Source organism: Myotis davidii, unplaced genomic scaffold, assembly GCF_000327345.1.
Source record: "Myotis davidii unplaced genomic scaffold, ASM32734v1 scaffold411, whole genome shotgun sequence".
Lineage (NCBI taxonomy): Eukaryota > Metazoa > Chordata > Mammalia > Chiroptera > Vespertilionidae > Myotis > Myotis davidii.
This window is the reverse complement of record NW_006282917.1, coordinates 1,009,469-1,021,078: the sequence shown is the minus strand read 5'-3', so window position 1 is coordinate 1,021,078 and position 11,610 is coordinate 1,009,469. Positions and strand designations below refer to the sequence as shown.

Here is an 11,610-nt window from a genome sequence, read left to right as displayed (position 1 = left end):
CCCCCGCCCCCACGACCCGCGGAGGTCGATGCTCACCTCGGCTCGGGCTGTCAAGGGAGGGCTCCCTGACATCACCTCGGCCCTCAGCCTCCTCCACCAACTCGCCCAGCTCAGCAGGAGCCGCTTCGTGCAATCACCAAGTTCAAAGCTGGAGGCAGCAAGGCGGAGGGAGGAAGGGGCGAAGCGCCGAGCGCGCTGCCCTCCCCGGGAGCCCCGCCGCCGCCTACTCCCCGCTAGCCGCAACCACCAGCACAAAATGGCGACGAGTGCCATTGGCCAGCCCCGGACTGCTCTCATTGGCAAGCGACTGCCACCTCCCCGGCCCCCAGCCCCGTGCAAACGCCTGCTAGTGGAGAAGAGGAGTACTTATTGGCCAATCGGGCGAGGCCCGCTTTTTAGACGCTTAGCTTCCTTCAAAGATGAAAGCCAAGCGGAAGCCCTGCCTCTTGCACGGAGGGCAAGGGAAACCCGGTGCGATTGGCTGGGAACTGCACCCACCCATCCCAAATGTCATCGCTTTCTTCTCACCAGGGAAAGGAGCAGACCTGACAGGCTGCTCGGGCAGAACTCCCATAGCTTAACCGAGGCGATCAGGAAATGGTTGCTCTAATGAGGCTGTGACACAGGGAGGAGAAGGGGCCACTCAGTGCCTTAAGTCACGTGAAAACACTAGCTAGATGGCCTGGCCTGGGACCTATTTCGTGCGAAGAAGGCGGAGCGACAATCAGCGCGCCTGGGTCCACTGCGGCTGCGCAGAGTCCCATTTCCGTCTCCGCCCCTGAGAGCCTGCCCAACCGTCTGTCATGGCGCCCGGACTGTTAGGTTTGTACGCTCGCCGCCTTTTGGCAGCAGCGGCGACGCGAGGGCGCCTGGCTGCCCCGGCTCGCTGGGAATCCAGCTCTGCTAGGGCTGTCATCGCTCCGTCCGCTGCGGTGGGAAAGCGGGCGCCGGAACCGACAGTGCACTGGCAGGAGGACCCAGAACCCGAGGACGAAAACCTCTATGAGAAGGTGAGAGAGGGGAAACGGGACGCCGGTAGGGTCAATCGGGGGCCGGCGGACGGGGCGCCGTAGAGGACTTTCTTAGGCGGTTGAGGATTGCGCAACTTGTAAATCCTGGAAGACTTGGGTATTTTGCCTAACTTATTCTCAGTTCTCCGTGTTACCTTCGGTTCAGAGCCAGAGGCGAGACTGACCTTATTTTGCAGAAAGGTATCAAACCTGGTAGGACGCTTTTGCGGTGCCAGTCTTTTAAACATGTTACATGCATTAACTTATCTGATCCTCCAAACAACCCTGTCTCTTAGGTCCTGTTAGTATACTCACTGTACAGATGAGGAAACTGAAGCACAGAGGTGCCAAGTGACTTGCCCAAGTTCGCATAACTGAATGTGCGGCAGGACACATTTGAACTTAGGTCTCCCAGTTCGGTGCTGTGTGATAGCAGAGGCTCGGAAATCAGAATGCCTGGGTTGGAATACAGGCACTGGCAGTTACTCACCTAAGTGACCTTGGGAAGTAACTTCACCCCTTAGTGCCTCAGTTTCTTTGTAAAATGGGAAAAGTATTAGGACACCTTTTTAAAAATACTAAACCTGCATCGTATAATTAAATGAGTCAAAATGCTCAGAACAGCATCGGGCACTTAGTAAGTACTCAGCATTTAGAAGGTGTTACTTATTATTACTATTTTCCAACTCACGGGGATATTGTGAAGTCTGTGTATGTGAAAAGGCCTGACACATAAGAGGTACTTCATCAATATTAATCTCTGGTTGAGGGGCTTGGATATATAGGATGCTCATTCATTCATCCATTCATTCTGTAAATATGTATTGAGGGCCTACTGGATGCCAGGCACAGTTCAGGGCCCTGGGGGTCCAGCAGTGTAGAAATCAGATAAAGCCCTTGCTCTTATAGAGCTTATATGATAGTGGGAAACACAGAGGATAAATATGTAAAATACCTGAAAATGGTAATATAGAACATGTAATTGGTAACATAAGATAATATGATATACAGGATCTGTGGGATGTTACTTTGGTAAACTAATAAATGCTAGAAAGAATGTTAAGCAGGATAAATGGATCGAGAGTGACTTGGGGGTAGGGGGTAATTTTATTAGGTTGAACCATAGGAAATGGCCAGTATTCAACCATTTTTGACCAAAGAAAATGGCACTTTCCAATAGTTCAACTTAATAGACAAGGTGACTAGGGAATGCCTCTTAAGAGAAGATGAGAAGCCAAAACTTTGAATGAGGAGGCAGATCCAGCCAAGCCTGCCTGAGGGAAAAGCTTTCCAGGCAGAGGGAGCAGTAAGTGCAAAGGCCCTGTGTTGGGAAGGAGCTTGACAAGTCTTAAGGACAGAAAGAGAGGAATTTAGGGAGTGAGGGGAGACTGGTTCGAGGTGAAACTGGAAACCAGCTTATGCAGGGCCAGCATAAGGCTTTGTGGAGCAGCAGGCAGCCCTCATTGACCTCTTCTCCTTCCACAGAACCCCGACTCTCATGGCTACGACAAGGACCCTGTTGTGGATGCCTGGAACATGCGGGCCGTCTTCTTCTTTGGCTTCTCCATCGTCTTGGTCTTTGGCACCACCTTTGTGGCTTATCTGCCTGACTACAGGTTCATGGGGTGTCCAAGAGAATGGGATGGGTGGGGGCAGAGGTAGGGGTGGAAGTCAAAGGGGACTCTGCTAGGAGTCCTGTCCTGTACGTTGAGGAATGGGGAGCTAAGGTGGGGATTGATGTCCAGTGAGGCTTCCTCATGTCTTCCCTCCCCCATGCTGTTGCCTCCAGGATGCATGAGTGGGCCCGCCGGGAAGCTGAAAAGCTTGTAAAATACCGAGAGGCCCATGGTCTTCCCATCATGGAATCCAACCGTTTTGACCCCAGCAAGATCCAGCTGCCAGATGAGGACTGATTGGATCTTCTCTACCCCCTGTCTGCCACTCTGTCCTCTCCACTGAGCACTGTATTAAAGGGACTGAAAAATATGACTGGCTGGTGTTAATTTTATTGTGAGGGGGTTGTGGGAGTGGGGGTGTCAGACCTTAAGAGGGCCAATGCAGCCTTTCCTGGGTGTTCTGGTTATCTGTTGCTGTGTAACAAGCATCCTAAAACTTAGTGGCTTAAATGACAATTTAATATTGTCTTTCATGGTCCTATGCTTGACTGCACTCAGTGAGGTGGTTCTTCTTGGGGTCAGATGGTGGCTGGGGCTGGATTCATTTGAAAGCTCAACTGGGCTGGACATCCAAAATGGCTTCTTCACTCACCTGTCTGGCACTTCAATCTTCTCCCAGGGCACCTCTGTCTCCAGGAAGTTCCTTCAGGTCCACCCTCCCCCGCCCCAAGGGTAAACACTCTCCCAACTTGTAACAGTATAGGTTCATTTGTCTAGTGCAATACTTCATTTAAGTGCAGGGAGACATTTTGTATCTGACTTCTTTCATTTAGCGCTATGTTTGTGAGACAGATCCACGTTGTTACATGTTGTTACATGGTCCATAGTTTGTCCATCCTCATGGCTGTGCTCTTCCATTGTGTGACTAGACTACACTTCATCCATTCTAGTGTCAGTGGATATTTGGGCACTTCTCTATCTGGGGCTATTAAGAATAATTCTTGGAGTGACTGAAGCCATAAGGGGATGCCAGGGGCCATGGGTCCCTATGGACAGTCCCAGCCAACCTGCTTTGACCACGCAAAGATGGGCTTGGTGATGGGCTGCACCATGGGCATGGTGGCTGGGGCACTCTGTGGCACCTTTTTCTGTCTCAGGATCGGAATGTGGGGTCAGAAGCTAATGGCCTCAGGAAAGCTGCGATGCCAAGTGGTGGCACCTTTGGCACATTCATGGCTATCGGGATAGGCATTTGATGCTAATCAGAGCAATGGTTGCCCACATCTACTCCATCCCATCAGTCCCAGTCCATGTACTATAATAAAAAGACTGAGAAAAAAAATTATTCTGTGAACATCTTTTTTTTAAAAAATATATTTTATTGATTTTTTACAGAGAGGAAGGGAGAGGGATAGAGAGTCAGAAACATCAATGAGAGAGAAACATCCATCAGCTGCCTCCTGCATACCCCCTACCAGGGATGTGCCCGCAACCAAGGCACATGCCCTTGACCGGAATCGAACCTGGGACCCTTCAGTCCGCAGGCCGAAGCTCTATCCACTGAGCCAAACCGGTCAGGGCTGTGAACATCTTTTGATGGACATATGCACTCGTTTCTCTTGGGTATATATCTGGGAATGGAATTGCTATCATGGGGTAGACAGGTGATGGCCTTAGTAAAGCATGCCAGTTTTCCTAACTACACTTCCCCCTTTTGTAAGTGCTACCTCTTCACCATTGCTCAACATTCTCCATCTTTCTCATAGTAGCCATTTTGCTAAACAACTGGCCTTGTACGGACCACATTGGGATGAAGGGGTGGGAATTGAGTTCCTCCTGTGTGCCAAGCCCTGACAGTGTGCCAGGCACTGACAGACACCAGGATCTCCGTCCTCAGGAATTTCCCAGGGTGGGTGTGGTGGCCGGTGGGAGTGGTCAGAGAAAAACGATGTTTTCACCCTACTGTTTGACCCCAAGGATATTTGAACCATGATATTTTAAAATACTTTTTAAATTGAATTTTAGAGAGGAAGAGAGAGAGAGGACAGAGAGAGAAATATCAATTGGCTGCCTCCTACACAGCCCCCAGCAAGATCGAGCCTGAAACCCCAGCACATGCCCTGACCTGGAATCGAACTGCAACCTCTTGGTGCATTGAACCTTGACATTTTAGATCCAGTTTTGCTCCAGCAACATAACAGATAAACACCTTCATCCTTCAATTGAATAGAGCCTTTATTATGTGCAAGGCTCAGTGAACAAGACAAACTACTTGACTTCAATCCTTGTCTCAGGGTCTGCTTCTGGAGGGACCCGAACTAATATATTCTCAGTTCTCAGGAGGTTTACCTTAAGGTGATAGGTAAGACTGAGAGTACACAGCACAGAAACAGGTAAGTTCCACCAGAAGGCTTGCTGGTTGGAATGTTAGGATTACTGGAATCTTCCAGGAAAGGAGTGACTAGAGATGAGGTTATAGAGGTGGTCATAGGCCATATCCCTAAGGCCCCATGGGCTGTGGTGAGGAGGAGTTTATATTTTACACACTACACAAAGTTGACCAGAAACTTACCAAAAACCCAACTTAGCAAAGCTCATCTTAGACAATCCTAGATGGAGATTGCTTACAGTTTTTCCCATGGATCATCCAGGAAATAAAAACGAACTCTTACCAGCTTCACAACGACTCTTACTGATAGACATACACACTGCAGAATAAACCAACAGCTAAAACTGTGAACTTTGAAATATGTTGAGGGAGAAGTGATGGAAGGATCCTATGTTGCCAACAAAACATGAACCTGCAAAATTTGATCATGAAATATTAGACTTGATGAAAACTAGCCACAAATAAAGTTCAGAATGACAGGAAAGCTACTCAACAAATATTTATTGAGTGCCTACTACCAGGCGATTTCATAGGCAGTGGGGACACAGCAGGGAAAACAGATTAAAAACTTCCCACCCTGCCCTAGCCGGTTTGGCTCAGTGGATAGAGCATCAGCCTGTGGAGTGAAGGATCCCAGGTTCAATTTTGGTCAAGGGCACATGCCTGGGTTGCAGGCTTGAGCCCCAGTGGGGGGCGTGCAGGAGGCAGCCAATCAATGATTCCCTCTCATCATTGACTTTTCTATCTCTCTGTCTCCCTTCCTCTCTGAAATCAATAAAAAATATATAAAAAAACTTCCCACCCTCAAGGAGCTTATATTCTAGCAGAGGGAGAAAAGTGGTAAACAAGGCAACCAATCGCATTGTTTGCATTAAGTGAACACTAAAGCCAGTGAGAGGATCAGGCATGTAGGGTGGGAGAAACTTGTATTTAAATAGGGTTGTCAGTTTAGGTCTAGTTGAAAAGTGATTTTTTTTTTGAGGGGGAAAAACTGTGAAGAAAATGAGAGATGAGATACACAGATGGAAGAGCATTTCTGGGAGAAGGAACGCCTTGTATAGGCCCTGAAGCAAGAATTGCTTGAGCAGTTCAGGGAACAGCCTGAGGCCAAGGAGGTATCTGGGACAAAGTTATTACTGTTGAAATATAATCCAGACAAGAAAACTGATGCATGGATGGAATCATCACTGTAAAAATTAACCTGAAAATGATGCACCCCCCTGAAAACAACTTCAGAAAAATGAAAATGGCCCAAATTGGCCACTGTTTGACATCGAAGAAGGAATTAAATTGGTTCAGGATTCACTCGAAGGCAAACTTTCTCAATAAAAATTCACCTGAGTTGGCATAATTCCAATTATAAATGTTAATATTTGTAAGCAGAGCCAATACATCTGAGTCAGAGGGGCGAATCCAGGGCCAACCAGGATCTAGGCAAAGCAGTTTGGTATCAACTGTCATCAGAAAAGGTTCATTCACTCATTTATTCACTCATTTGTCCAACAAATATTTACCAAGTGCCTATTGTGTGACAGGGGATAAAGCAGTGAATAAAACAGGCAAAAGCTCCCTGCCCCTCTTGGAGCGGACTTCTCTATAGGAGACAGATAACAAATGTAAAGAATAACAATTTTGAGTAATAATCATATAGAGGTAAGTAAGTAAAATGTAGCCTGACTGGTGTGACTCAGTGGTTGAGCATTGACCTATGAACCAGGAGGTCGAGTTTTGATTCCTGGTCAGGACACATGCCCAGGTTGCGGGTTAGATCCACAGTGGGGGGCATGCAGGAGGCAACCAATCCATGATTCTCATCATGGGATGTTTCTCTCTCCCTTCCTCTCTGAAATCAATAAAGATATATATTTAAAAATAAGTAAAATGTATAATATGGTGATAAGTGTTAAGGAGAAAAATGAAACAGGTCCCTAACTGGTTTGGCTCAGTGGATAGAGCGTTGGCCTGCGGACTGAAGGGTCCCGGGTTCGATTCCGGTCAAGGGCATGTACCTGGGTTGCGGGCACATCCCCAGTAGGGAGTGTGCAGGAGGCGGCTGATCGATGTTTCTCTCTCATTGATGTTTCTAACTCTCTATCCCTCTCCCTTCCTCTCTGTAAAAAATCAATAAAATATATTTTAAAAAATGAAACAGGAAAAGATATAATGTGTGTATGTGAATTTTAGCTGGAGTGGCCAGGCATAAGGTCTCTCTTAGATGACATTTGAGAAACACCTACAGGAAGTATCTAATTGAAGAAAGAGCTTTGAAAATAGCCACGATTGCTAGCTAGATGGTCATAGTGGCTAAGGGCACCAATTCTAGAGCCAGACTACCTGGTTTCAAATCACAGCCTCCTCCATACCAAATATGCGGCGACCTTATGTTTCCATTTTCCTCCTCTATCAGTTGGGACTAACGACATTAACTACCTCCTAAGGATATTTAGAAAGTTAATCTGAGCCCTAGCCGTTTTGGTTCAGTGGATAGAGTGTTGGCCTGTGGACCGAAGGGTCCTGGGTTTGATTCAGATCAAGGGCACATGCCTGGGTTGCAGGCTCGATCCCCACTAGGGGACGTGCAGGAGGCAGCCAATCCACGATTCTCTCACATCGATGATGTTTCTCTCTCTCCTTCCCTCTTCCTTCCTCTCTTCAATCAATAAAAATCTATTTTATTTTATTTATTTATTTTTTAAGATATATTTTATACATTTTTTACAGAGAGGAAGGGAGAGGGATAGAGAGTTAGAAACATCGATGAGAGAGAAACATTGATCAGCTGCCTCCTGCACGCCCCCCACTGGGGATGTGCCTGCAACCAAGGTACATACCCTTGACCAGAATTGAACCTGGGACCCTTGAGTCCGCAGGCTGACACTGTATCCACTAAGCCAAACTAGTTAGGGCAAAAAAAATCTATTTTTTAAAAAAGGTTAATCTGAGAGTGCTTATAACATTGCCTATCACAGATTAGGTGTTTATAAATATTGGTGGGATGAATCCTCATTAACATTAATGTAGTGTCCATGGAAGTTCTTAAATAAGCGCCCTAAAAATGAAATCATGGTAATCATGGTTTTGTGGATGTTCCGATGGTGCATTTGGAGTGGAGGGTGGTTTTGGGAACCTGACAGTCACTATGGAGGGATTTGGGCCTCGGGATTGAAAGTGGTGGCTTCTGAAGACAAGGTTTGTAAACCTACTTAGGCCAGGCGGGGCCTTTAGTAGTCAGAAAAGCTGCAGGATTCTGGCAGTCAGTCATCTCAAATGTAGAGAGGGTCTGGGGAACTCTGGGCCAGGTCTCAGCTGAAGTTTAGGAAAAGAACAGCCATTGATGCCGCCACGAGGTGTCAATCAGAGGGATGCCAGCCTTGTCTTTTTATTCTCGCCTCCCTTGTCTCCTTCAAGTTTTGCTAAATATCAGCTTCTCAAAGAGGACTTCCTTATTTGAAGTTCCACCCCCTTACTATTCATTCTCTACATTTATTGTTGAGTTTTTTCCCCTCCACAGCACACACAAACTGCAGTGGATGTGTTGTCCTTTTAATTGTGGTCATGCTGCCAGGAATTAAACAAAAAAATAAACTGGGTCGTTATTTTAATGAGAGAGACACAGGGAGAGGAAGGAGGAGGAGAAAGAAGGAGTAAGAGAGATAAAAGGAGAGAAGGAGGGAAGGAAGGGGAGGAGGCAGGAGTTCTTCAGAAGCCCTAAACCCATCAAGATGGGGCAGGGCTAGTGTGAGGGGGGAGGGGGTAGATTCAAACAGATTCCATTTTAAAGAAAAATACTCTCTACACACACGATCCAGCCTCTGGGCCACCATTTTTCTTACATGGAATCTACTTTCTCCCCTTTCCAGAAAATTCCACTCATGCTACAAAGTGGCCTCTTTGGGGGAAGCTTTCATTTTGAAAAACAAGCTCAGATGGGTCGTTTTGGGATCTGACCCTGAAAAAGAGTTTTGATTAATAAAATTTACCATTTTTAGTTGAAAGTCTATTTTGTCTGATGTAAGAATAGCTGCACTTGCGTTTCCCCCACTACCATTTGCTTGAAATATTTTTTCCATCTCTTCACCCTCAGTCTATACACTGTAGGGCAAAAGTAGAGTTACAGCTGTATGTGCAGCAGTTTATTGTTGAATTATTGTTGTATTATTTGCCAGACAAACAACTGTAATGAGTCTCTTGTAGGCAGCATATTGTTGCCTCTTGGTGTTTTGTTTTTTAAAAAATTCATTTAGCCTTTCTATGTCTTTCAATTGGAGAATTAATCTATGTATAAAGTAATTATTGATAGGTAAGGAGTTACTCTTGCTATTTTGGTAATTGTTTTCTGGCTGGTTTGTAGATCTGTTGTTTCTTGTTTCTTCTGCTGCTGTCTTTTGTTTGTTTGTTTTTGTGTGTTGTTATTGCTTTTGCTGCTGTCTTTTTTTGTGTGTTTTGAGGTATTTTGGTATCAGTATGCTTTGACATCTTTTTCATGTTCTTTTGAGTAATTACCACAGGTTTTTTGTTGTTGTTGTGGTTACCATGAAGCTTCAAGTATTTTAAATTACAACATCCTATTTTAAATTGATAACAACTTCAATAGTATTCCTAAACTCTACACTTTTACTCACCCCCCTCCCCATCACAATTTAGGTTATTGATAAAGTTCTTATTTTTTATATTGTGCAACCAATAGATTATTAGTTATGGTTATTTTTATTACATTTACTTTTTACTTTTTAAACTAGAGTTGTATTACGTACTCTTACAGAAAACACAATTACAGAGAATTTAAATATATTTTTAAAAAGTCACACACATGCGCATACGCGGATAAAGTTCCCACGCCACGATTCAACTTGGGCGGTCGGAATGAAAGCCAATCCCTAAGGGCGACAAGTGAACAACAAAGTAGCGGGCGTTTTGACTTCATCTTTGAAAGTGTTTTGGGCCCGCCCCAGGTTTTTGTTTTCCCTATTGCGGTTGCGCAGAGACTACTCCCACCCCACCCCCTACCCCCACCCCCCTTGCTGCTCACTCACAGTCGGGGGAAGTCAACATTGGTCCATCGCCTCGGTTCCCTGCCTGGGTGGGACTGGGCAGCGGGAACAGGACACCTCCTTAGATGTCCGGAAAGAGGCGGAGCCTGTTGTGACAGATCTGTGGCCTCTGGTGTAAATCAGCTGTTAATCAGAGCAGCGTTGACACCTTTAGCGGGTGGGCTCTCCAGCTGAAAGGCAGCAGACGACCAATCAACAGCTCTTGCTCCTGAAGCCCTGGCTGGGCTGAGCAAGAGGGCAGAGGGCTGATTGACTAGCGCTGATTGACACCTCGACCTGTCAGTGAGCGCGGGGTCTGGACCCACCCACCTCACAGCTCAGGGTGCGGGAATGGAGACCTGACCCTTTTGAACCAGTGAAAACATCTGAGCCTTGCAGAGTTGCTCTTGTCTTTTGGCAGTTGAGGGGAGGGGTCTTGCTTTGACTGACATGCTTATCATCCAATAAGCATGTTTGCTTGAGCTGGGGACGGGGGCGACTGGTTGCAGGAAAGGAGGGGTCCTTGACTGACCCTTGTTTCGCTGAACAAGGAAAACCAGATTCCACGAGTAGCCGCCCACCCTCACCTTATCCGTTTTTTAAAAGGTTCATGATTCTTTAAAAAGTTTGAAAATCACAACTTTGGAGCAATTTAACTTTCCCGTGCTGGACAGAAACGGCAGCCTTACTGCACCTCTGAAAACACAGCAGCCCCTTAGAAAGGCGATCTTAGAGGAGTGGGGACCACAAATAGAAGGGGTTCTCAGAGCAGCTTTACAGCAGTTGACAATTCTAGTAAATTGGAACTTGATTTGAGGTTTGGGGCCTGAGAGACTTTGACAGAGGGTTTCTGGTGAGAGTGATGGGGTTTCTGGGGACAATGATGGGGGCCTGCGGGGATCAGTAATAGATGGTTAGTAGTTGAGGTCAGTTTGGGTGACTCATGTAGACACCCATAGTAAGGGCCTGCTCTCCAATGAGACCATCTGGAATTAAGCTGATGATGGAGCCAACTGCCGTTGCCTCCTGGACATGACAATGCATCTACCATCAAAGACTAGACACTGTAAAAGACTCTTATGTTTCTAATGAAGATGGTTTGCAGTCTGACAGTGGTGCACCCAACAATGGGCCAATAGTCAAAGTATTTGGTAGACATTCCAGCTCCCTACCATCAGCAGATATCTAATATTGTTGAACACTGAACAGCTTCCTACAAAATGGACTAAAAAGGATTTCGGACTCTACCTCTCTCACCTCCTCCTGATCCACATGCAATAGTAAGGCAATTTGATCACGGAATGTGGCTGTCCCCCAAAAGGGGTCACCTCCTGGATAAAGATCAGGACAAAAGGGGTGCATTATAGAAACCTATTTTGAAAATTTGGGATTCAGCCCATTCTTGGACATGATGTAGCTTTCCTTCCCTTCACAGCAATCCCAGGCCAGCCTAGTTCGTAATCTCCAGGTGACAGCTCAGCTCAAAAGGGACCTAAGGGATTTTAATTGAATTATGGTTCAGTCACCTAGATTCTCTTGTTGGATGGACATGGTCCTAGATCATA

General features: G+C 46.2%; 2 protein-coding genes and 1 pseudogene across 2 annotated transcripts in view; 2 read left to right on the top strand and 1 right to left on the bottom strand.

Annotated features, from left to right (window-relative positions):
• The window catches only part of RBM10 (RNA binding motif protein 10), a 49,921-nt gene extending 49,646 nt beyond the window's left edge, over positions 1-275 (bottom strand). The window contains exon 1 of the mRNA XM_006753330.2: positions 37-275. The gene's annotated coding sequence lies outside the window, so the exon portion shown is untranslated. The remainder of the gene's footprint in view (positions 1-36) is intronic.
• Positions 276-759: 484 nt separating this feature from the next.
• On the top strand, positions 760-2,996 carry NDUFB11 (NADH:ubiquinone oxidoreductase subunit B11). The gene is made up of 3 exons (XM_006753325.2): positions 760-1,010; positions 2,496-2,626; positions 2,800-2,996. The coding sequence occupies exons 1-3, from the start codon at positions 804-806 to the stop codon at positions 2,921-2,923; spliced, it is 462 nt and encodes a 153-aa protein (XP_006753388.1). The 5' UTR covers positions 760-803; the 3' UTR covers positions 2,924-2,996.
• Positions 2,997-3,079: 83 nt separating this feature from the next.
• LOC102753343 lies at positions 3,080-3,954 on the top strand (annotated as a pseudogene).
• The last annotated feature ends 7,656 nt before the right edge of the window (positions 3,955-11,610 follow it).